General features: G+C 42.3%; 1 protein-coding gene across 3 annotated transcripts in view; it reads left to right on the top strand.

Annotated features, from left to right (window-relative positions):
• The window catches only part of ccdc88c (coiled-coil and HOOK domain protein 88C), an 83,534-nt gene that overhangs the window by 32,539 nt on the left and 25,355 nt on the right, over nt 1–25,640 (top strand). For all 3 annotated transcript variants that reach the window (XM_088648648.1, XM_088648647.1, XM_088648649.1), the window contains exons 4-19: nt 1,789–1,858; nt 5,978–6,036; nt 7,810–7,893; nt 8,821–8,961; nt 10,416–10,600; nt 11,240–11,321; nt 12,417–12,575; nt 13,312–13,458; nt 14,435–14,579; nt 15,667–15,848; nt 16,409–16,546; nt 17,865–18,935; nt 19,260–19,387; nt 23,117–23,258; nt 24,576–24,767; nt 24,888–25,049. In XM_088648648.1, the coding sequence (XP_088504774.1) occupies nt 1,789–1,858; nt 5,978–6,036; nt 7,810–7,893; nt 8,821–8,961; nt 10,416–10,600; nt 11,240–11,321; nt 12,417–12,575; nt 13,312–13,458; nt 14,435–14,579; nt 15,667–15,848; nt 16,409–16,546; nt 17,865–18,935; nt 19,260–19,387; nt 23,117–23,258; nt 24,576–24,767; nt 24,888–25,049 (3,087 nt within the window). The remainder of the gene's footprint in view (nt 1–1,788; nt 1,859–5,977; nt 6,037–7,809; nt 7,894–8,820; nt 8,962–10,415; nt 10,601–11,239; nt 11,322–12,416; nt 12,576–13,311; nt 13,459–14,434; nt 14,580–15,666; nt 15,849–16,408; nt 16,547–17,864; nt 18,936–19,259; nt 19,388–23,116; nt 23,259–24,575; nt 24,768–24,887; nt 25,050–25,640) is intronic.

The following is a 25,640-nucleotide window of genomic DNA, read 5'->3' as shown; positions in this document are numbered from 1 at the left end:
TTGAACGTCAGCTGCCTGTTTCTCCAGGTGTTGGAGGAAGACATTGTGCTGTGGATGACATGCAGGCTCATCACAAAATGACCTCTGCTCCCCATCATGTAAATGTTTGTCCCTTTAATACTTTAAAACCTGGAGTGTAGCAAAGTGATGTAAACACTTTTTTTTGTTCATACCACCAGGTGCCCAAGATATTTTAAAACCAGATTGAGAGCTCTGATGACACATTATTATTATTGGTTATGTTTAAGATTGTTTAGAACTACATTACTACTAGGTTTTATTAAATTTCTTTGAAATGGAACCTGTAATCTTCTAAATGTTTTTTGGTGTTTTCCATGCTTAACCAGACTTTTTCCATTTCTTAGCACCTGAATATCACGGACACATTTTAAAAGGGACTAATTTGTGAAGAACAAAACCTGGGTCTAAAGCCTCCAGAATTTGTTTTGCTTTTTTAAAAAAAAAATCGAAACACTCCCACACCCTTCCAAAAACCAAAAAATGAGTTGCACAGCTCAGAACCGTATCCAGTGACATGGCGCTAATTATAGAAAGTGTGCTGAATTGTTTGAGTGAAAGGGATGGGTTGCTGGGGCATGTTCAGTCTTGCAGGAGCTGTTGTTGTTCTGCACTGCATACCTGACCTTGGCATTGTAGCAGAGCACAGAGGGGAGCAGTGTGCAGACCCAGCATGCTGTGCAAACAAAACCCTTCCCTTCCTCTGTGGCAGTAAGTGGGGGTGGAGGGGGCGTGTCCAGATGTGCACAGCTGTGAACTTTGCCTTGTGGGCACAGGATGACACTTTCGGCGGGCCAGACCTGCGCAATGATTTCCTGTTTGCTCTGGCGGCCGAGCTTAGACTTTAGCCCTTCTATAGAGAAAGTGTCTGCAAACAGCCCGTCTTGACTCGTGTACAGAAATACTCCACAAGATTGATCGATCTTGGTGGTGTTTTTTTTTTTCCCCAGAGATAGAAATCAGACTTCCTTTTTACAGCGCTTTGAAAATGTTCTGGGTTGCTGGCTCTTGTCCAATGTGCTGATGATGCTGAAAATGACATTACACTTGAACTCCGCATATACTGGCTGCAAATAAGGTTAAAGGGACCTGCAACGCTATTTTTCATATTTTGGGGTTAGAAGGTATTGGCATTGATGAGTGTATTTCAAACCGCAGTGAAAGTAAAAGGTACACGGTAACGTGTAAAACCTACAATTAACATCACAAAATAGACAAAATTTCCAGGTCTGCGTGGCATCCAGTGAGCTGTTGTGGCCCTCTTACATTGTAAACATGCTGGCTTGTGAATACATCTCTGTCAATCCAATAGAAATATTGCTTTCAGTGAGTGCAAAGCAGGATACATCCTGGGCAGGATACCACTCCATCGCAGGGCACACACAAACACAGATGCACACAGTCGCACTGTAAGGCCAATCTTCCCAGGAGCTAGTTGACCTACCAGTATGTGTTTGGACTGTGGGAGGAAATTGGAGAACCCAGAGGAAAGCCACGCGAACAGGGGAGAACATACAAACTCCACGCAGAAAGCACCCCAGAAATTGAACACGGGGCCCCGGCACTGCGAGACAGCAAAAGTGACCACTGCACCCTTCTTTATTCATGTGTTGTGTAAGTTGTTTACCTCTCTACAGTGTGTTCATCCACTTTCTCTCAGGCTGTTCCAGGCACAATGCAAGAGCAGCGTGTTCTTGTTTGACAGCGGAGGGCACACGGGGGTTCCCAAACTGGCGTTTGCTTACAGTGTGCCCCTGTGTTTTGTTCCAGGAGACCCTTCAGCAGTTGATAGTCATGAATTTGCCCAATGTGCTGATGATTGGGAAGGACCCTTTGACAGGTAAGAATATTGCTTTTGTGGTTCATGCACAGGGCTTTTGTAGAATAACACTTTGCGTGTAAGAGAAGTGAGAGAGTAATGACTAACAAAGCTTCATGATTCAGTATCTAGTTTCTAGCTGGGTAATTGCATAATGGCACACTATAAATAAGTAAATTGTGGGGAGTTTGTAATAAGTATGCAAGTCCTGATGCTCTGTTTATATAGTTGGAAGCTTGGGAAATGCACAGTATGGGTGTTACAGATGGGTATTGAGCTTGATCTATGAAGCTCATATTTATGACATACTGTAAACCCAGGAGTTATGCAACCCTGGAGCTCAGGCTGTGGTTCTTTTTGTTCACACTTGGGAACCGCTTGCGAAGGCATTTACTTTTTTTTTCAGTGCAGATATTTCTATAATTGTAACGATTTTTGTATTTGTCATTGCATTTGTGGGCGAGTTAAAGTGTCTTACATAATCCTGACACCAGGGAAGAATTCATTTGGAATCCCAAAGCCGTTGTAGTCTGTGAAAGCTGAGATTCAAACACTTTTTAAAACTGATATTTTTTAGAATAATTTGTAATTATAATGTAAACGATGTAACTGTCCTCATCAGTGTTCTGAAGTCCAATTCTGTCCTCTATATGTAATAGTTTTAACCTTTTTAGGATTGTTAGCATGACCGCCTTCTAGTCTGAGGTAAGCCTGTTCGGTACTGGGATGGGAGACCTCTGTGGAAGATCAGGTTGCTTCTGTAAGTGGTATTTGTGGATTTTCAGTTGTAATGCCCTAGTATGGTGACTGGGGACACTGTGCTGTAGGAGGTGCCACCTTTAACCAATGTCCTGACTACTTGGGCATTTCAGATCCCATGGCAGCGATTGTAAGGGTTATCAGGTTCATTTCCACCCTGGGTTACCACAGTCTGACCTCCCTCTGTTCTCTAATTCTTCATACTGTACCTCTTCTGCTAAGTATTGGGGCTATTGCACTTCAGGGCTGGGGAAGAGACCCCTGTCCTGTGTGTAAAGTCAGCTGAGATCTTATTATACAAAACATGAAGAATTATTATTACTATTTGCATTCATTGAGAGTTTGGATTTGTGATGAAGATGAAGTGAGAAACAGTAGCTTTAGAACAGTTAAGACTCAAGCTGATATAACACTCAAGTGGGTCATTTGGCTGATGCCACCCTGTGAAAGATTCCCTCGGAGTCGGTTTAGTATTTCAGAGGGAGCCTGTATATTCTAGCCAGGCTCTCACACCTCCCTGACTCTGTTCTTTAGATCTGGCACGCACAGAGGGTGACACCCGAGAGGCCATTTGTTGTATCTCTCTCACCCAGCAGATATGGGCCCCTGCTGGGTCTGGCCTGCACCTTCCTGACTGAAGACTCCCAGGGGTGTGCGTCTCTCTAGCCCAGTGTTAGGAGTGGTGTCTAATTTACATACCTGTATTAGCTGCAGGGGGAAAATTCTGTGCTTGTACTCTGTCCAACTCTCCGGCTTCTAGTTTTAGACTTGAAAAAGCTCACGGTGCAGTAATCCTCCACTGTGAGGACATTTTGTGCTATCATACTGTTGTGTAGTGTAATGATGTTTCAATACAATTCAATTCAAGATACAGTATTTTATACAGCCCTAATCCCCGGCAAGGGGTGCAACATACAACATGTAACAATAAAGAACAACATTGCTAAGAAAAAAAGGTATGTACATAAATAAAACCAGCAAAGGCACCATAAATGTGATTGAAAGTAGCAGTGTGTAGTATTTAAGAAGGTATTAAAGTACATGCACATTTAGGGGGGCGGCTCTGTCCAAAGAATATCATATTGATAAGACTTCTTTGCAGTCATTATTTGCCAACCTGATGGCCTCTGGAACAAACCTAAATTTCCTTTTCTTTGTTTTGCTGTGGACAGCACAAATGTCTGCCTGAAGGCAAAAGTTCAAAAGGCTGATGAGGAATATGAGATGGGCCTTCAATGGTGCCACAAGTCTTCCTTTGGATCTGCTGGGCATACAGCTGTGCCAGGGGGCTTAGAAGCCCACCAATGAATTTCGATTCGTTTAGTGAGTAGACTCGGCCCAGCTGTAGGGGTGAGAGCTCAGTTGGCCGGCATTGCTTGTGACTGTGTGGCCCGACCCTGTGATGTAAGCGAGCGCCGGCTCTCTGGCCCTGAGTACAAAACGCTGACAAGGACACAGCCTTGAGAAATCTGGTGGGAAGGATACACGTGCTGCTTTTTAATGTGTTTAGGAAGTGGCAAAGCAGCAGAATACTTCCAGCCCTTCTGTTACAGACTTGCTGATTTGTGCCTAATTGAAATTGCATTCCTAAGTTCAAAAGTATGTTGAAGGGGTCTGATTATGGTTTGCAGATTTATGCCTTTGATGAAGGTTCATGATTTTTTTTTTGCATGTCTGTTGGTCTTAACATTTAGCCTCTCAACAGTGAATTAACACCTGTTTCTCCAGAGAAGTGCAAACATCTGTGTACCAGAGCTTTGCATTTCAATGACTCCTATGATCAATTAGCTTGCCCGTTTATTTTTTCATTCGTTTATTCAGGATGCTTCTGGAAAAATTGTGCACTGTTCCTGTCTCATGCAGGAAGTAGTGCTCGTGATTTTCCATGGATCTGGGGATGTTTTTGTTTGAGTAGCCTTCTATATTTAATCGCTTATCTCGATTCATAAACTTTCCGATTTGGTTGCACAAATTAGCACAGCTCCACATCGTGTGAATCTGCAGTTTTTCCAAAAGTCCATTAGTAATTAAAAACTCAGTAATCTGATCATCTTGTCCTAGAAATTCTCTGGATGTGTCTTGCCTTTTTGTATTTTTTTTTTCAAGGTCAGGGTTACTCTTACACTGGGTACATCTGGTGTAATACAATAAATCCTATCACAGTAGACATATTACACTATTATTTTTGAAGGAGCATAACCACTCATATTTACTCTGGAGCTGAATTAATGTTAAAAGAAAAAAAGCCTGAATGAAATGGAGGTCTTTAAACCCATAACAGCTTTTTTTCCCCCACAGTTGTCTTTTCAAATAGAATTGCTGATTATTTTTTTGTGATATACTCACCTGATGTGGAATTCCCAGTTGTGTGCTTGTCCACATGTCAGCTCACAGTTCTGAATCCTGTCACCACACATAGGGAGAGTGAGGAAATGCAGATTGTGAAATCTCAAAGTATTTGAAAATATCAATCCAATCACATTTTATTAGTTAGTGATTAAAAAGTAGCTGATTAGAATTAAGATAATCGGATTCGTTGTGATTGTGAAAACCACAATCATATTGGTATAGTGTTTGAATTCAGTGGCATGCCATTGTTTTGTATGCCAGCAGGTTACTTTTCATCTTTGTATGAGTCAGGGCTAAAAATATGCTAAGCTCAATGAATTAGCCTGTTGTGCGTCATCATGATATCTGTTTACGATCCGAGATGAGGAAAAACAAGTCTAATGAATACTTGCCTCCAACAAAATACAAGTAAAGGTGTAAACTGTAAACCATATTAAATTAACTTAGCCATTATGTCTGAAAACATTTGTGATCATACCACATAGTGAATTAACAACAGATGTTGGAACTGTTTTTGTTGAACATCATAAAAAGGCATTGTTCTAAATTTCTCTAAATAAGAGTTTCCAGGACTCAAGACCTCAAATGTTTTTTAAAATGTATCCTTTTGATAGGAGGCCTCATCATTGTTTTTTTATTGATTATTGTTTACAGTCCTTTCTTCCACAGGGGATGACGTCTAAACAAAAAAAAATGAATAGAAATTAAACACTTACTTTCCAGGTTTATCTGGTCACCCCAAGATCTGAACTACATTTAGAACATTGTACTTTCAGATTTGTCTGTGGAAAATGCCTTCCCCTGGTCATGTTAAATTCACTACTGTGGTGTTTCTTTGCAGTGACAATGTTCTTTTTTTCCTGAATGCCCAAATTTTGAGATCACAAACATGCTGCACATGGAAGAACATTCAGCCGTTTATATATTTATCTTCTTTTCACACAAGAGCGACTTGGCCTTTCTTAACTTACAGATACGCTATATCCTTGGTTTCATCTCTGTATTTAGCATGTCTTCTCATTCCTCCCACAGGTAAAAGCATGGAAGAGATGAAGAGGCTGCTTTTGCTTATGCTGGGCTGTGCTGTACAGGTAACAGGCCTCACTGAGATATGACATGTACAGGGAACCATGCAGATCTTGAGATGAGTGAACACTCATTTTGCTGAATGTATTGTCTTAACTTTGTTAACCCCAAAAGGTTATTGTAACAGGATAAGTTGTTCCACTTGGAAGGCTATTGCTGTGCAAGTTGTGAAGAAAGAAGAACAATGCATTTTATATTTGTTAACAGATTACTGGTGCTGACCATACCAATGAATGTGAATCACAGCAGGTACATATCAAATGTCTCTATTATACTTTCAGGAATAGCCATGCCGCCACACCCTGCAATAGAATTTATGCCTTAATTTGTAACTGCAGTGGCAGTTTTTTTTACAATGCAGTTGCTGAGAATAAAATGCAGCCCTGCCATTTCATTTTGCCAGGGTCCATTTGTAGATTATTGGAAGGCAGCTTTTCTGCTGCTGGCTTGCATAAAAGTGACCAGAAACCTGTACCAGAAACCTCCTTGAGTGTTTTGGGTCCTACACAAATACAATTGTTACAGTGCGGGGATGTGATAAAACTGCTGTGATTACTGCTTGGTACTGCGATGCAGTACTGTTTGTGAAGCAGATGGCATGTCACCTCTCTCAAATGTCTTTTCCTATTCTGTTTTATTTTTGTATAAATTTGTTTTTTCTTTCTCTTCCTGTTGTGCCTGGACGGTTGAGAGCACTTGTTTTTCCAGTTCTCGGGAACTGCCTGGAACCAAGTTCTAGAGAGGGAGGAACTCCCTTTACAGGGGATATTATGTGCTCGGTTGCACCAGGTTATGGTATTCAAGCGTTGGGCTGGCAGAGTGACTCTTCAGTCCCTGACCATGCAGAGTCCCAGTTCAGTTAATCTCCCGGTTACCTATTTTCAAAGACCGGCAACTTTTGTAAACTCGTGGTGAAGAGTACTTAGTTTTTAGTTTAAAACAAATCTCTTAATTGCTAGATTTAACAAATTAACAATTGATCACAATGGAACTGTTCCGTATCTATAGAAATTGTTGGTTTAATGGTGGCCTGCTTGGATTGGGTCCCTCCAGGGTTGCAGATCCCTGCTGTACCTTCTGTGCCACTACATAAAGAGCTATGAGAAATAGCTATGACAGGCGGTACAGGTAACAACCGGGGTACCCTCTCAGAATTCCTGACTTTGTACATGTAGTATAGTAAACTTATGTTTGAGAACCCTGTATTTAAAGAAAAGTACGTTTCTTATCCAGTGATTCTGATAAGATGTTAAATGGCAAAAGATCCCCCATTCCCTTTTGGGATGAACGCAACTTCCAGTACTTCTACCAATTGGACTGCCCGGGGTATGCCTCCGTCAAGACATGTCTGCTTTGAGTAAGTGTGAGTCTGTGCCAGTAGTCCTCTGTGAATAGAATTCCTGAAATGGAGGTCTACAAGTAGCCAGGTAGTACAGTAGTTGGATGGTCTTGTAGCCAATCAGGGTAACTTTGGTTTGCATCAAAGCAGCAATCCCTGTACCTTTTCAGGTACCTGTGGCCTTGCTGTGTTACCAGTGAGAGCTCCATCTGATGCAAACCATCCTGTGGTTCTTGTGGGGTTCACTGTGAGGAGCTGTTGGCATGAAAGCATGTGTTTTGGAGAAAATCTGAGTGTTGTCTTCATATCTCCTGTATTATATGAGAGTTTTAGCAAGCAAGCAGAGTTGAATAACAATTGGCTATTAAAACAATGGTCAAATCTTGATTGCACAGTCATTTAACATGTTAATGTGGATTCATTTTGTCGTTATATTCAGTGTGAGCGCAAGGAAGAGTTCATTGAGAAGATCAAACTGCTAGACATTGAGACTCAGGCAGCCATTGTCACCCACATTCAGGAGGTGAGTGGAAGCAGATTTCTTACTCTGTAGCCTTTACAATTCAAAGTGACATTTAAAATAAAGCAGCTGGGATGTGTCAGTGGGGTATTTTTATTTGAAAGATTCAATCATGAAGACTGAGAAGCTTTCAAAACAACATGGGGATAAAGATGTACAAACATACACTATGGATTAGAAGAAGGGCATACACCATTTCAAAGACTCATAATATCTCTTTGAGCGTGGGCAAAACCATAATTAAAAGCTGAACGACACCGTGATGAAACACCATAGGAAGGGTCTGAATACTCTTGCAAGAGACTGTACATGCGGGTAACTCTGAATGCTACTGTAGGTGGACTCTAGAACTAAGTAGAAATCTTATTGGTCTCATGTTATTGGAAACTAACAACCCTGCAAACACAGCTCAGAAAACAAGAGATAGCTGTTTAAGCAGATGGTTGCTTTCTTCAGTGTTAATGGTTTTAATAACAGTGGGATTCAATGGCTGTACACCGAAAGGCTGAAAATTACTAATGAGAGGTAGGTCATTTTGGTTCATCTACCTAGTACGGTTGTTAGTAGCACTTCAGCACCATGGCTGGTAGCTTGTTTCAGATGCCCACAATCCATGTAAAAAAGTAAATGCAATTACACCTCCACTTCATGTTTCACAATTTATTTTGAAGAAGAAGATATATGGTTGATTTTGATTTTGTCAAAATATTTCACAGCATGGATTTTTTAATTTCTCCAACCCTGATTACACATTTTCTCTGGGACTGGGCAGCTCTTCTTGCTGGTCTTGAGGCACCGGATGGGTGCACTTTGAACCTTGGTTCCATTTAAGTTCCTTGTGACTCTTAATTGTTTGACTGGTCGTTGTAGGTCTTAAGTCCTGCACTGATGTCTTGAGTCTGAGGTTCCTGGTGGCTCCCTGTGTTCCAGGTGACCCAGAACCAGGAGAATGTGTTTGACCTGCAGTGGCTGGAGCTTGCTGACCTGCCGCCCGAGGAGCTGGACCCACTGTCCAGGAACATGGCCTTCCACCTGCGAAAGCTCATCGACGAGCGGGACGACTGCACAGAGGTGTGTGACCAGCGCTGCCACAGAGATCCGCAGAGAGCTCTGGTCTGGCTCGAGGGAAAGATCACTTTATTGGCCATATACAATGTAGGATTCCTCTGCCGGCTGCGGGATTCGAACCGGCAACCTTCCAGCCACAGGCGCGGATCCTTAGCCACAGAGCCACCGCACTGCCCCCAAAGAGCCACTGCCCGAAAAGGGCCGGGATGTTCTCTATGTGAAGACCCCTTTTTTAAAAGCAAACGTTATTGTTTAGAAAATAATCACATGCTTTGGCCTTATAATGCATGTCCAGGTTCTTCACTGCACAATAAATTTCTGTTGACACCTTTCACATCTTATTTAGTTGTAACTAGTCTTGTCTCCTTGGGAGTACAGAAATACACTCATCAGGGTGTGTGCTTGTTCAGCACTAGGTAAACCCTACCACGTCGGCAACATATCGGCAACATTTTCTTGACAAAAGTGGAACACCAATGAGCTGTGGAATTCTTTAGTTAGCAAATAATAGGCTTCAGCTGACATTTAGGAAAACGTAAACAGTTTAAGCCTTCACTCAATAAATGGTCTTGTCCTGTGGTGTAACATTTCTCTGGATGATTATGACATGAACAGAAACAAGGAACTAAGACAGTGTAGTTATGTAGTCTGATAACTCAGTTAATGGATTGAAGAGATGTGGATATTTAGTCCTGCCATTGCACTTCTCCAATTCTGTGGAGCTTGTGCTTGAGTATAGTTAAAGTTATATATTGTATGTATGTTGTAAATATACAATTATATATTTATTGTGTGGTCCTATGAATATCTGTGTGTTGGTCAATACGGGAGATTGTTATTAGTGGTTGTTTGATTATACTGCTGTATAGGTCAATAAAGCACTGTGTGGGAAACTGTTGAGAAGGGAGTTACAGCAAATCATCATTGGGCTTTACTAATTCAGTCAAGTTAAGATATGTTTTTCTACCTTAATGATTAATGAAATGTCAGTAGTTTTCCCATGTGCTGTCAATAGTGGGCTCTTGAACAACTGTTCCCAGTGCTGAAATGATTCTTGACCTGTGTAGTGGGACTGTAGTTAACGGCCACGCGATAAGGATGATTAATAGAGCAAAGCAATTGCTGTACGTTTACAGAACAAAATGTAAATTATGCCCGATAATGATTCCTTTATTTAGCTGTAGTGTAGAAATATCCCATTACCCTTTGTAGAAACTCTTCTGTTTCACAGCAATGGGATTTTTTTGGGCTTTTAAAAAAAAAAAACCTGCTCAGGCAGATTCAACAGACAGTAACAGCGTTTCTGTTGGACTGAGTTGGAGCTTAATTGACATAAATGTTTACGTCCGAAGTGTCTGAATACTCCCCAGTGGAAGGAAGGGTGTTGGTGTCGCCCTAGCCTTGTGAAGGTTTACCGCAGTTAAAAGTTAGTCTCTTTCCCTCTCGGTCTAACCCAGGTCATTGTGGAGCTGACACAGGAGAGGGATTACCTGCAGTCCCAGCAGCCCATCAGCCCAGTTAAAGCATCCAGCCCTGAGCTCGCCACTGGCCCCGTCCCCCTCCTGTCCAAAGAGGACCGGCAGCACCTGGCTGTGGAGCTGGCAGACAGCAAAGCCAAGCTGCGTCGTGCCAGGCAGGAGCTGTGAGTGTCGCCGCCCTAGTCTGTATCCACTGCCGGGCTTATTAGAAAGGGCAGCCATGTGCGTCTTGTGACCCACTGATACATGAAACTGGTAGGAGTGCAGACTGCTGTGATTTTGTGTGTTAGGCACAGAGATACAGTGGGGAAGACGAGATAATCCCACTTTTTGTTACACATTTAATTTTTCTGTCGGCAAAGAAATTAAGAATTAATAAAACATCTGATTTCCAATACAGTTCTAATATCAATATATAGTAACAGTTATTAGACATAAGAGATATAGTAATAAGCGAAGGCTGCTGCATTTTACATCCAGTTTTTAAATTCAGCCCTGGAGTGTCCTAACTAAGTCCTAACTTTACACCTTTTGAGGACAGTGGATGATAATGCTATGCTATATTGTTTTGTACTCAGTGAGCCTTAGATATATATTTTTAACACTCAAATGGAATAAGAATGTTGAGCTCTTCTTTTAGAGTCTGATTTTCTGAAAAAATACATAGGCGTACATTTGAGGAGGTCAATTTTCTAACTTATTTTGTATTCGTGATTTGGTGCATATTATTAACCCGGTTACTGAGTGACAATTACTGATGATGACACATCAGCCATGCTGTTGCTTTTTTCTCCTTGTTGAAGGGAGGAGAAGACTGAACAACTGATTGACGCCAAAAATGAAATTGAGCGCCTGGACCTAGAGCTGCAGAAACTGAGACAGGAGGTGAGTACACAAGGGATCACACCTTCGTCACAGAGAACGTGAGCAGATTCTTAGCATGAGCATAGCTAAATAATAACACCTATCCAGGTGCTCCCAGGTGGGGTGTGCAGTTGGCAGACTCAGAAAAGGTGACATATCTTCCCTTTAATAGACTAAAAGGTACATCAGTAATGGTGTCAGGGTTGGATTTTGATGGCTTGCTCATCAATTTCCTTTGGTGCTGAGGAAGTAAAGCTTTAGAGAACCGTGGCTGTACAGGATCAAATCGCAGCTCATTGCCTGAGGGTCAGTGAAAGTAATGTTTCAGGCCTTTGAAAATATGAAACTGTCAGAGGGGCCAGATCTCAAAAAGAAATAGTGTCAATGCAAATTGAGTGCAACCAGAAAGGCTGGTAGGGGAAAAAGAGCTACACGGTTTACTTGTTTGCCAGTCATAAAAGATAAGGGAAAAATGGATTGTCCAGCAAAGAAGATGAGAAAATCTGGCTTTACTAAATAGGTTTTTCATTACTTGTAGTAGTGTGGTATAGATGTCAATTACTGACAGCTCTACATTTTATATTTCAATATAAATGCCACTACTCCTGTAAGAGTTACAGCATTTTGTTTTTTCTGACTCATGAAAGAACTTTCAGTTTTTAGTATCCAGGCCTGAAAAGAAATGGCAAATGTTAAACTATTGTTTAGTAATGGAAAGACTGAGAAACTACACGCTGCACTTGCATGGCATATAAGAACTCTCAGTTCTTGCAATTCTGTGAGTATTTCTCTAGAGCAAATGCACACAGCCTTTCTAATTTTACAAACATAAAGGTTAAAATGTGACAGGAGATGATGGAAGCAGGGCCATGAGAATACAAATAAGTTTACAGTTCCAAATAATTTCGCAGAATTGGTTTATTTGGAGTTGCAACACCATTGAAGCCATCCCGATCAGGAAAGTCATCCTGTAAGAACACTAAAATGAGTGATGAGGTGAAAAAAACTGTGTGGAAAGGTGAGGGGAGACAGATGTGGAGCACTGGATGGTGCAGACTGATGTTGAGGCCGATACGGAAGGAAGCCCTGTAATGTGCTCTCTTCTCTGGTCCCTAGAGCATACAGCTGCTGGCAGACGCTCGCTCGGTGCGGGCCTACAGAGACGAGCTCGACTCCCTGCGTGAGAGAGCCGGGCGTGTCGATAGGCTGGAGACCGAGCTCACGCGCTGCAAAGAGAAGCTTCATGATGTGCATTTCTACAAGACACGGATGGAGGTGAGCCAGGACAGTGGGCAGACGCGGAGGATGCTGGGAAGTTCTCAGAGACCAAATGCTCGTTTGGACCAGAGACCACAAATGCTGCAGTAGTATATAAAAATTGATATGTTTAAAGTAATATGTAGTGTATTGTAGTCATTTGAGACTTCATGGCCTTCGTCACTCACCGTGGAGTTTCCTGGCTACAAATCGAAGCAAGGAAAAAATTCCCAGGTTGGATGTGCCAAATCCTCCCACTTTGTTCTGGCTAAAAGTTTTCACCTGATTCTTAATTTCAGACTTATTTATTGATGGGATAAACTGTGTCCTTAAAGACCTTCGAAAAGATGAGTAAGTCAGCAGACATTCACTTGGGGAAAAAACAGGACCACAAGGGAAATTGGGTCCTTCAATGAACTCTATTAATTTAAAAATAAACTGCTTAAAACTATAAAGCAAATGAGCATTTCAGACGCTAAACTTCTAGACGCGTTCTTGCCATTCTTTTTTTTTTTCCCGTGCAAGGGTTCTTATGTGTTTCCAAAGAGCGAGAAGCTCTGATAAAAAAGGGGGTCCTTGAAGAATTTGGTCTTGCATGTTTGTTTTTTTCAAAGCAGCAGCAGGGTTTAAAAAAAAAAAAAAGAAGGAAAACGAAACGGGAAGCCACAGAGTCGGGCTTGAGAGCGCGTCAAGCGTCTTGAGCGCAGCAGGAGCTGCCGCGGCCGCCTGTTTGACTCTCCGCTGTCGCCTGCAGGAGCTGCGCGAGGACAACATCACCCTGATCGAGACCAAGGCCATGCTGGAGGAGCAGCTGGTGGTGGCGCGCGGCCGCGGCGACAAGCTGCACGAGCTGGAGAAGGAGAACCTGCAGCTGCGCTCCAAACTGCACGACCTGGAGATTGTGAGGCCCTCCGCCTGCCTGCTGCCATGGGAACAGAGGCTGCCCCCTCCCTTTCAGGCCCCGTTACCTAGGCCCTGCTCCAGAAGGAAAACCATGGAGCAGAAGTGTTTTCAGACTTTTTGTGTGTCATTTAGGGAGCTAAATGACATATTAAAATTTTAACCACCCTCCCACTTCCCACCGGCCCCCGACTAGCTCTGTTGGTAGAGCCTGAGACTCATAACCTCGGGGTAGTGGGTCCGTGTCCCACGTTGGGAGCCAGGTCCTCCATGTTGGAGGTTGGGCACAAGGCTAACAACCCTGTCTCGTAAAAAAACTAATGTTCCGATTACAGCAATAGGATGTTGCTGCCCCTACGTGCTGGAAGGCACAACGGGCAAACATCCATCGATCCATCCATCCACCCAGTTCACATGAAATTTTATTGTAATATAAGAAGTTTTTCACACCTGAATTGGGTCATAGTACTCTGTGTCACTCATCTTTTGTCAGACTGATGATCTTTGTACTGTGACACTTTCAGGAGGTTAGGCTTTAGTCTAAGTCTGTATTCATTGCTCCCCTTCCTGAGTTTCTTCATCACTGTACAGTTCATTCCCTGATTTGGTCCAGTTTAACCTACTTCTTGGTTTTGATGAAAATATGCTGGAAGGAGTATAAAAGAATACTGGTTGTAGATGTAGTTTTATTGTGCGGTTATGATGCTTCAATATACTGTAGTGCTACCAAACTCATGACATTTCCAACAATGTTATGTTAATACCCTTTTCCTTATAAAAAAACATTTACATTTCAAACTTTGAATTAAATCCTAGAGGCTAAAGAAAATCAAACCACTAGAAAAAAATAATAGAACTAACATGTAAGTATCATTGCAGGGATGATTTCACTCTTTTTGTAAAGAAAGGGTGCAGTTTAATGCCAAAAAAGGCTGTGGAGTCTAAATTAGATGACTTTTCTTATTCCATCTCTGCAGGATCGTGACACAGATAAGAAGAGAATTGAAGAGCTGCTGGAGGAGAACATGATGCTGGAGATTGCCCAGAAACAGAGCATGAATGAGTCTGCACATCTGGGCTGGGAACTGGAGCAGCTTTCTAAGAGTGCTGATGTCAATGATGGTCAGTGGGCTTCTCATTTTAACCCTTCTAGTGGACAGCTTTATGTCAGCTAGAGTATATTATGCCTTTCGAGTGCCTTGAAACTTTATAGAGCTGTAACAGCTGAGAAAACGGCAAATAACTTCATGCAGAAACCTTCAGATCTTTCCGGTGTTCCAGTAAGACAGTGTTGTTGCTTCCTTGGCAGAATGGTTAAGTCTGGGCAAGGTTTTGTAGAAACTAGAGATAATGGACCAGTTCAACATCAATCTCAGCAGTTTTCTTCGTGGTCAAGATGGGGAATTTGATGCAGCTACTGAAGTATTGTGTGCTTTAGAAGAGGAAAGTTTTGGGTTAGACATGGAAGTACCACAAACTGCCAGGATATGGCTTAAAGGACCACCTTATCACTGTTTATCTCTGTTTTTTCACAGTGTGCACAAAACATGAACTGAAGAGAAACATATAGAAGGTGTGAGCATGGAAAGGGGTCATTGTTCTGCACACTGAAATGATAGGATAGAGCATATGGATTGTACCTTATGTTTTTTTATTAGCTTGTCTGCTTTTCATAAATGCTAGTCCTTTGCCTTTTAAGAGGGCTAAAAACGTGAGAGAAATTGATTGCAATGTAAAAGAGGAAAATGGTCCTAAAAATTTCTCAAGAAGTTAAAAAATAAATAAAAATTTGCTTTCAACTTTACTGAAGCTGTATGTTTGAAAAGTAGAGATTTATTGTTCTCTTTCATTGTATGAAAGTCAGAACATGTTTCTGAAAACATGGTAGCAATGGCTTTGTATACACCTTAAGTTAGACTAGTTTATTTTTGCTGGCCGTGAAGTATAGTTTCACACAACCTTTGAAATACTTTGTTCATATACAGGCCATCTAGACAATTGGCACCTGCTCACCATTCAACACATAGCTCCACTGTGCACACCTGTAAGAATGGCCTTTTTCTCTTTATATTTTTCCCTTGAAAATATTGCAGAAATCTCTGGAATAGAAATGGCTAAGGAAATCAACACTCCCAGTCAGTGCCCCGTCTCTATGAAGAGATAAGTATCTGTTGAATAATTTAACGCAAAGGAGTTCTTGTTTCAACAGCTCGCAAGTCATTTGTGTTCGAGCTGAACGAGTCGGCCTCCAGCCGCATCCTGAAGCTGGAGAAGGAGAACCAGGGGCTGCAGAGCACGATCCAGGAGCTGAGAAACGCCTCGCTGAGCCTGGAGGAGGAGAACCTCCGAGTGCTGGAGCTGGAGAAGCAGAACCAGGGTCTCGACAAGAAGGTGAGCTGGGCTGTGGGCTGGCTGTGAGGCTGTGGTAGGCTTCTCTGTGTCCATGCCAATGTTGTGCCCATCTTACAGCCCCAGTGTTAAAAACCCACACTGGAGAAATGTCTCCTTTTTGACAAGTGTAGATCTGGTTGTGCATTTTAGTCAGGGGAATTTGTTTGAAGATAAGTTTATGAAGTTGGTTCAATAAAGTGCTTGGTGCTGGTTCAGTGAAGTGCTTTACTCAGATTTCCGAATGGTTGTGGAAATTGTGATATCTTTTTGTAAGTTATGATGCTGTTTAGTTATAGGGAAAACCCACAAGCATCTTTAATCAGATTGAATGTTGGCAATTACAGATGCTGAAAGAATGTACAAGATGAGCCAATTGTAATATATTTTAAGTTGAACAAATTTAAATAAATAAAAACAGAACATATTTTAGTATGGAAGAATCTTCACTACTGTACCAACTTATTCAAAAGAGGAGTTAAGTTTGGCTGAGCTGTTCAGCCCGAAGGAGCAGGATTCAGTGACACATGAATTGTGTGTGATGGTCTTTGCTTGTGTTTCAGCTGGAGAAGTTGCAGACCCTGCTGGACCAAGAGAAACAGACCACACTGGACATGGAGAGTCTAGGAGAGGAGCTCCTGAAGGACAAACAGAAACTACAGGCAACACTAGACGCTGTCCGAGCTGAGAAAGACAGACAGGCAAGTGTGAGGGGTACCCGGAGCAGCTGAGTGCTGGATCCTCCAGGTGTCCCCTGACTATATTTTCTGGGTTGGTCTTGCATACCGGTCAGGTTCTCTGTCTTCTCACCGTCTCAGAAACATTCAACAATAATCATTTGTAAGCTATAGTATTGTAAGAAATAGCCAGCAGCTACATCACCATGCAGCTCTCAATTGGCAACCCGCTGAAGCTAAGCATGTGTGAGCCTGGTCAGTACCCGGATGGGAGTCCTCTTGGGAAGCTATGGTTGCTGCTGGAAGTGGTTTTAGTGAGACTAGCAGGGGGGTGCCCAGCCTGCGGTCTGTGTGGGTCCTAATGCCCCAGTATAGTGGTGGGGACACTGTACTGTAGTGGGCGCCGTCTTTCGGATGAGATGTTAAACCGAGGTCATGACTCTAAGTGGTCATTAAAGATCCCTGGGCATTTATTGAGAAGAGTAGGGACTTATCTCGGTGTCTGGGCAAAATTTCTCCCCTCGGCCTTTACCGTGGCCTCCAAATTGTCCCCATGTATGATTGGCTTGCACTTGGCCTGCCGGGTAGGCTCTGACACTGTATGGTATAAAGCGGTTTGGTAAATGACATGACAGTATTGTGAGAAGTGCAGAGAAAGTCTGAATCACCCAAAGTTAAATTTTTTGTTGTCTCTCACAATAAATAAAGTTGTCTCTCAGAACAACCTTAAAGTGCCTGCAAGCTAGTGGATGAAGGCAAGTTCATTCACAGATGCTCCAAGGGAGATCTGAGGTGAAGATAAATCCCACAGAGAATTGTCTGGGTGGAATTATGGGTGTTATTCTTTCCATTATGCCTGATGTTGACATTAGCAAATCTGCGAGAAAACTCCTCAGCAAAATTAAGCCATGCAAAAAATTTGAGCTAGATGTTTTTTCTCCTTCTAAACTTCATGAATGTATTCAAACCTCACATTTGAGGTTAATACCATAGTAAGATGATCAGATCCATCTTCATGCTGCATGTCTAGGAAAGACATATGATGGTAAGATATTCTTATTTGGAAAGTAAATAGTGGTTGAGATTAAACATTAAAATAAAAATGTTAAACTCAACGTGGTTAAGAAATAGTGAGGTTTGAGTGGAAAGCTATATTGCTGTGGGAGCTACATGGGAACAAGTGAGCGTTAATTCCTCACAGAAAGAAGACTTTTCCACTTTTTAATGAGGGTTTAACCTCTACTTGTTTCTTGACTTGGATAATGACAAAGAAAGAAGGGTCATGTTGGAATGTTACCTCAGTGGCGCCGCTTTAGAACAGGCTTCTTTCTTCCTTCTGCAGGTTTCCGAACTGGAACACGAGAAGGAGCACCTGGGCCAGACCGTGGCCTCCCTGCGGCAGAGGGCTCAGATCAGCAGCGAGGCGCGCATGAAGGATGTGGAGAAGGAGAACCGCATTCTCCACGAGACAATCACAGACACGGGCAGCAAGCTCACACAGCTGGAGTTCGAGAAGAAGCAGGTCCAGAAGGAGCTGGCCCAGCTCCAGGAGAGGATGGAGAAATCAGAGGAACTGGAGACAGAGGTACAGAAACTGGAGCGGGCCAATGAGCAGTTGCAGAAACAAGTGGCTGCCCTGAAGATCACCTGTGACAGGATTGAGGCCCTGGAACAGGAGAATGCGGATATGGAGCAGGAAAACAGAAGGCTGAAGAAGCTGGCGGACACAGCCCAGAACATGGCGCTCAAACTGGAGGCTCTGGAGAAGGAGTGCCGTCAGCTGGATGAAGAAAATCTGGAGCTGAGGAGGACGGTGGAGTCTCTGAAGTACACCAGCGCCAAGCTTACACAAGTTGAGGTGGAGAACAAGGAGCTTGAGAAAGAGAGAGAGGAGCTGACCAGGAGAATGGAGGTGCTGAAAGCTCTGAATAAGAAATCGGAACGTCTGGAGCTCAGCTATCACAGCCTGGATTCTGAAAACCGGAGGCTTCAGCAGATGCTGGAGAACAGTAACACCAAGATCCAGCACCTGGAGAAAGAGCTGCAGGACACCGAGCAGGAGAACCAGGTGCTCCAGAAGAATCTGGAAGAGCTACGCATTTCTAGCAAGAGGCTAGAGAGCCTGGAGCAGGAGAAACGGGTTCTGGAGCAGGAGCTGGGCCAGGCTGAGAAGGACAGGAAGCAACTGGAGAAGGAGGCCAAGAGACTGTGGCAGCAGGTTGAAGTGAAGGAAGCTGCGTTAGATGAGAGTGGCATGAAGCTGGCCACCATAGAGAAGGAGAACAAGATCTTGGAGAAGGAACTTACGAAGTACAAGGAGGCCTCTTGTAAAGTGAAGGAGCTGGAGAAGGATAACAAAGAGCTGCAGAAACAGGCCACTATTGACAAGAGGACACTTGCTACCTTAAGAGAGGTAGGGTTGTTTATACAGATTCTTAAAATAACTTCACTTAGTATTTTAAGTATTATTTCCAAGATAACATTTTAAGTAAAAACCATTGACTTATTGTTTTTTTTAATTCTCCAGCCAGTTACTAGAAAACGCATGAATATAAATATCATTTCTACAAAAGCAATGTTTGCATTGATTTTCCTTGGTTGTCTCCATGCGATTTATTGAAAAAAGTTGAGAGGCACATATCTTATTTAGTGGGGATGAAGGAGAAGCAACAGTTAAGTGAGCAGATCTGACTAGATGCTGGCAGCTGAACAGTCTGTGGATGCGCTTAACCTGCAGGACCTGGTTCACGAGAAGCTGAAGAGCCAGCAGCAGTGGAATGAGCTGGAGAAGCTGAGCCATGAGCTGGAGAAAATTGGCCTCAACAAGGAGAAGCTGCTGCAGGAGGAGCATAGCACTGAGGACAAGTAAGGAAACGTTGAAACCCTGATCGAGCCAGGGTCACGGCACGAGCTCACTATGACTGGAATTCCCCAGGCAGGAATGGCAGGGCGAGATTAATCGGCCAGGGCTCCCCAGTTCTCTGTGTTACAGTGACCCCTATGGCCACGTGCAGGACTTTTGGTGCTGGTACGGGTGTGTGGTGCTTCTGACATGCTATCACATTGCATTGGGATAATAATAATAATAATTTCTTACACTTATATAGCGCTTTTCTGGACACTCCACTCAAAGCACTTTACAGGAGAGCAGAGTAATGAAGCCAATTTATAGAGGGGGATTGTTAAGAGGCCATGATTGATAAAGGCAGATGGGAAATTTGGCCAGGACGCCGGGGTAGACCCCTACTCTTTTCGAGAAACACCCTGGGATTTTTAATGACCACAGAGAGTCAGGACCTCAGTTTTACGTCTCATCCGAAGGACGGCGCCTGTTAACAGTATAGTGTCCCCGTCACTACACTGGGGCATTAGGACCCACACAGACAGCAGGGTGAGCACCCCCTGCTGGCCCCACTAACACCTCTTCCAGCATCAACCTTAGTTTTCCCAGGAGGTCTCCCATCCAGGTACTGACCAGGCTCACACCTGCTGAGCTTCAGTGGGTTGACAGTTGTGAGTTGCAGGGTGATATGACTGCTGGTTAGTTGATGATTCTTAATTAAAGCATTGTGCTTTTTAAAAGATGAGTAATTTATGTGCAGAGTTTTGTTTAGTTAAGCAATATCACATCAATCACTTCGAACATATAGAATAAAAAAAGGAACACAAGTTGCTTCCCGCGCTTGACTGAATGGCTCCTGGGCTGAAGGTAGTTAGCTAGGCCTCTCAACTTTTGCAGAAGTGGCTGTGGGGCAGGTCAGGATATACATCCATGAGGCTTGTAATGTGTCAAATGGCAAGGTGGGTCTTGAGAGAACATACTGGTCTTTGCTCATTCCATGAGGTACAAGGATTGTAGCTTTAATGCCGAGTTCTTAACAATATTTTTCATTATTTTTGGGGAAGTTCACCTAGTTTTTGGTAGGTCAAAGATTGTTGATCAGAAGGCACGGCTGGGTATTTTTTCCTTTTGGTCGAGGACCTAAAGCAATAAACACCTTGAAAAGATCAGACAAGATCCATGCCCAGCTGCTGGTTCCATCGATGAGGTTAAATTTGATTCATTCTAAAACAGGGAGATGCAGGTGAAGAAAATTCTCATAGACTGCATACTTTCGTCATGAGAAACACTGCACCAAGACAACATACAGGGTAGGGCCTTGAATTTCAGTGTAAGGTCTTTTAGTTTATCTTTGTGAAGCTATGAATGATCCAGATTGTGTACCAATTATACAGTTTTTCATCAATTCCATATTGTCGCATTCAGTTTCTGTAACTTCAGCTTTATGACAAATGACACTAAATTCCTGGGGCTAACTGAGGGAACTGTAGATCTTGGCTTCTAAAGAGGTTCCTTAGAAACTAGGAAGATTTTTATTACACTTTATGGGTGGCACGTTGGTTAGCATTGCTGCCTTGCCCTGGATTCAGTTCTGGGCCTGGGGCTCTATGTAAAGTTTGTATGCACCTCCCATATTCATGTGGGTTAGCTCTGGGTGCTGTAGTCCAAAGACATGCTGGGAGGTTAACTGGTTTCTTGGAAAATTGGCCCTGGTGTGTGCGTGTATGTTTCTGTGTCTGTGTGTGCCCTGTGATGGGCTGGCATCCCTACCAGGATGTATCCTCCCTTGTGCCCATTGCTTGCTCCAGTTCCCTTGTGCCCTGAAATTGGAAAAAACAGATAGTAAATGGATGGGTTATTGTACATTTTCTGGTGAAAACTGTTTCCACATGGTGAACATTCTCTGGTTCTTTTTGCACTTTTGTCTGGCAGTTTTGTGTCAGGCTACATTGAGTGGGCTGCTGCTAAAAAAATGTTTTTCTGCTTGCTTTAACACCGTTCCCAGACATGTCTTTGACAGGTGTCATGGGTAAGTTGTTTAACTTGTGTGCTTGCTTTGCTGTGATTTCTTCTTTTGGACAGCACATTATTTCAGAAATTATTTGTTTTGCTCCATTAATCTTGTACTTGATCTGTATTCTCTGATCAGAAGAACCCTTGATGCAAAATCATCATTTGGTATAAAGATATTGGGCTTGTTGCTTTTTTGTAGCCATGACTGGTTTAAATTCCATTTTACATTTATGTAATTGACAATAGTAGGAGCAGAATGCAGTGAATGTGAATTCCACTCTAATATAATCTTCTGTACGTCACGCTGGTGTAACGGGTATTTTTAAACCAGGGGTTTGAAGCACATGTGTACATTCTCTCAGCTGTAAGAACATAAATCAAGCACAGATTTGAATTAATGAGTAACTGGAGTTACAAAGTACAGGCTTGGTAGATGTGCTCTGAGTGCAAATCCATAAAATATTTAGCATGTTTGCAAAATTTATTATAGGCAGAGCATGCGTACCATGTACCATATGAAAATGGTCTCGAATTTACCATTTGTTGAGGCAGAGGTCTGAAGTTGGTAGGCCCCAGCTGATCAAGCAAGCTGGGTTTATTGAAGTTATTAATAGACGTTGCTCCTCTTTATCATTATTAGTGGCTTTAGGGTTCTGTGCCAACTGCAATGATTAATTTAATTGATTTCTGATCTACAGAATGCAGTACATGTCATTACCTTTAGGTGATAACAGACAAAATATGATATTTAGGCAAAACGGAGTTCCTTTATGTTAAAATAAAGAAATCCTGCTCAAAATGGGGAAATAATAGTACTTGAAAGTTGGGGGGAAAAAGGCAAAAACCTTTAAATGAAATGCCTTTTTTAACATAAAGGGTTGTTTCTTCTCCAGCATAAATGCAGTTACTATACTTCCAATCATATACTGAACTTTTAAAACTGTAGTCTTGTATTAAAATATTGCACTATTCCTTGACTTTGGATTGGAACTTTCAAAATGCATTTTAGTTAAGCACCCATGCACATTTCGGGTTGTGCTGAATTTCGCCTGGTTAAACATGGAAGTCAGTGCTCCAAGCATTGGAGCTTTTTATTTAATTTTTTTTTTCCAGTTGTGAATAAATAATTAAATACCTAAGATAATTGCCTTTATGCTCTACTGTTATTTGTAGCATTCATTGAACCACTCGCATAAGCAGCTGGGTGAAGCAGTGACTCCATGTGCTTATTGTGATAAAGTTAGCTTTTTAAATTTTCCATCGTGTGCATCTCGGTGCTGTTAACCACAGAGGAACTTCTTGACTCGTTTTCCACATTCTCTTTTCTTCCAGTTAGCTGATGTGGGTCTTTGCTGCAGACTTTACATCCAAAAGATCTTTAGGAGATATATGGTCAAGAGAAGATATTTTGATATTGTCTTCTGCCAATTTCAAGTTCACAAAACTCTGAAATTACAGTAATATGAGTAAATATTTTATTTATTTTGTTTTTTTGGACATTTTTTAGCCTGGAGGCTATAAAATGGAAAATCGCCAAATGCATTCCAATTTCACTTCTCTGAGACAGAAATTCTGGATAAGATAATTCAAAAGGTCCGTGTGCTTTGATAATCCGATTTTGTGCTAAATATGTGGAAATTAAATTCTCGAGCAGTTTTCCTCTGGGGACAAAGCTATATATTTGGTAGACCACTTTGCAGCCTCTGAATTGTACTGTGTGTAAACCGTTCACTTTCCAGTAAATACAAGATTTTGGAGACGAAGATCGAGTCGACACTAAAGAAGACGCTGGAGATCAAGGAGGAGAAGATTCAGTCTCTGGAGTCAAGGCTGGAGGAGTCGAGCAGCCTGAACCAGCAGCTCCGCAGTGACCTTACCTCTGTAAGACCCTGTCTCATCCAGCTGCCAATTACACCACTATATAGAAAAAAATAATTAAATGCAAAGCTTAGACTAGCCATACGAAATACTAATCAGATTTAAAATCTGCACACATAATCTCCTTCATTAATGAAGTGAACATATAAAGTCTATGAAAGAACGTTTCCAACCGTGAAGTACTATTCTAGGGTTAACATTATTGCTGATTATATGTATAAATGGAACGATGATTGAAGTGCAAAATGATGATTGTTGTATAATAAACATTGGCTGAATCAAGAGTTTGTTTTCCTGTGAGTGAAATAGTAAAGGCCCAGTTAAAGTTAGAAAAAACATTAGACTTTAAGTTCCAGAGCTGTTACCATTGTGTTTCAGATGGTTATATTAGGCAATTAGATTGGCTGTACTTCTAACTTTTAATATGGGCCTATTGGGGTTGTGGCTCTTGTTGGGTCTGATATTAACCTTCTTTGAAAAAGGACTCAGAAATTTATATCACATTAACGCTGTATTTATAATAGTAACATGAAGTTAAGCATTTATCAGGAGCTCGCAATCATTTCGAACACCCTTTCCAAATGTAGCCTCAACCCTGAATGTTTTTGGTTAAGGAATTTTAACTGAAATCCACCAGAAATACTTTGATAAGGACCTCGATAGCACTCAAAGAGCCTTGCAGCCTCTATTTGGTTGAATCTGGTTAAATGGTACAACTCATGTGTAAAATGCTCAGCTTTAAAAACAAAACAAAACGCTCCATCCCAAGTTTGTGTATTTGCTTTATCTAGATAGTTTCCCTTTCTGGACTTAATTTCCCTTTCCCTTTTAGATTTATTTAATTAAATCAAGTTTGAATTATGCCATTTTCCAGTGTCCAGCATTTTTTCAGTTATGATACTGACATACTTTACCTATCGTATGTGGAGAGTCACTGAAAATGCAGAAAATGTTATTGGTTCCTGTGCTAAATTATTAAAATTCCTCTCACTACATAAATGCAAATGTTTGTTATACAACATTGCATTGCAGATTGTACTTGATAGATGTTCTGTGGGGATTACTATTTGTTGTAATCTGATTTGTTGGTTAACAGAAGAGTTCCTTTAATGTCAGCATAAACATAAAACGACTGTGCTGCTTTTGTTAAAAAGTAGTTGTAGACATTAGACTCAAATTAGGGTAAACAGTCACCTCTGAACTCTGGGCCTCTTGATTTCACTCACAGAGCTTCTGGTTTAAGAGTTTTAGCAGTATGCGTCACTTGACAGGTCAAGGCGCAGATCTGTGCATGAATCCTTTGCGTTATTTTGCACGCAGGTGAAGAGAAGTCTGGAAGCTCTGAAACAGAGACAAGAAGAGGAAGAGGCTCACTCTCGGAGCTCAGCCAGCTGCTCCCCGGAGAGCCCCGGTCCCCCCAGGAAGGTCCAGGAGAAGTGGGAGACGGAGCACCGGGAGGCCACCATGGAGCTGCTCAAAGTGAAGGACCAGGTCATCGACGTCGAGAAGAACGTGAGTGTGCCACCAACTAACCTTTACGCATTGCCGACTGGAGGAAGCCATCCGGCCTGCCTTCGGTTATTAATGATGTTCAAGTCAGCCCTTTCCTCAAGTGTCTCCCCTGGGTTCCAGAATGCAGCCCTCCAGGCAGAGAGGCACCTCCTGAAAGAGCAGCTCCGGCAGCTGGAAACCCAGAACGGCCAGCAGAACTGTCAGCTCCAGACTCTCCAGAGGCAGGCCGTCTCCCTGCAGGAACACAACACAGCGCTGCAGACACAGACCGCCAAGCTGCAGGTACGTGTGATGGATAGCCTTTCCAGTTAGAGTTGTGCAGCATGAGCAGGAAGAATGCTTTGCTTCTCATTAGGTGGGGATATACTGTACCATAAAGGGCTCACACAGAGGGCCTAGATCTTTCAATTAATCCTAGTAAACTGAAAGGCATCTTTCAACTCTGTGGCCATCATGCACAGGATGAATAAAACCATCTGGAACAACACTCCACAACATGAAAAGTTGAACAGAGCTGCTTTATGTAAGCTACCCAAACACTGAAATATGAATGCAGGTTTCCCTGCATTGGTAGATTTATTGGAAAGAGGAGTTGAAATTAAGTCTACAGTGTGCATAAATCTCTTGAAAAATCAATAACAGTTGCATTTTGATTGACGCAAATTTATGCAGCTCAGTACATGGTAGTTAGTGCTGCTGCTTCACAGGTGTTGAGTCCTGTGTTTGATTTCGGACTGATAGCATGCGTGTTTCTCCTGTCTTTGTATTGGTTTTCTTTGGAATTCCTCCTACCACCCAAAAACATGCTGTTGAAGTTAACTGTGCACATGTTATCTGAGATACAGGCCCCAGCTTGTGTACTACAAGTGAGTT

Source organism: Lepisosteus platostomus, chromosome 10 (genome assembly GCF_059453375.1).
Source record: "Lepisosteus platostomus isolate fLepPlt1 chromosome 10, fLepPlt1.hap1, whole genome shotgun sequence".
In the NCBI taxonomy this organism is placed as follows: Eukaryota; Metazoa; Chordata; class Actinopteri; order Semionotiformes; family Lepisosteidae; genus Lepisosteus; species Lepisosteus platostomus.
The sequence above is the reverse complement of the archived record's forward strand: the minus strand, read 5'-3'. Positions and strand labels throughout refer to the sequence as shown.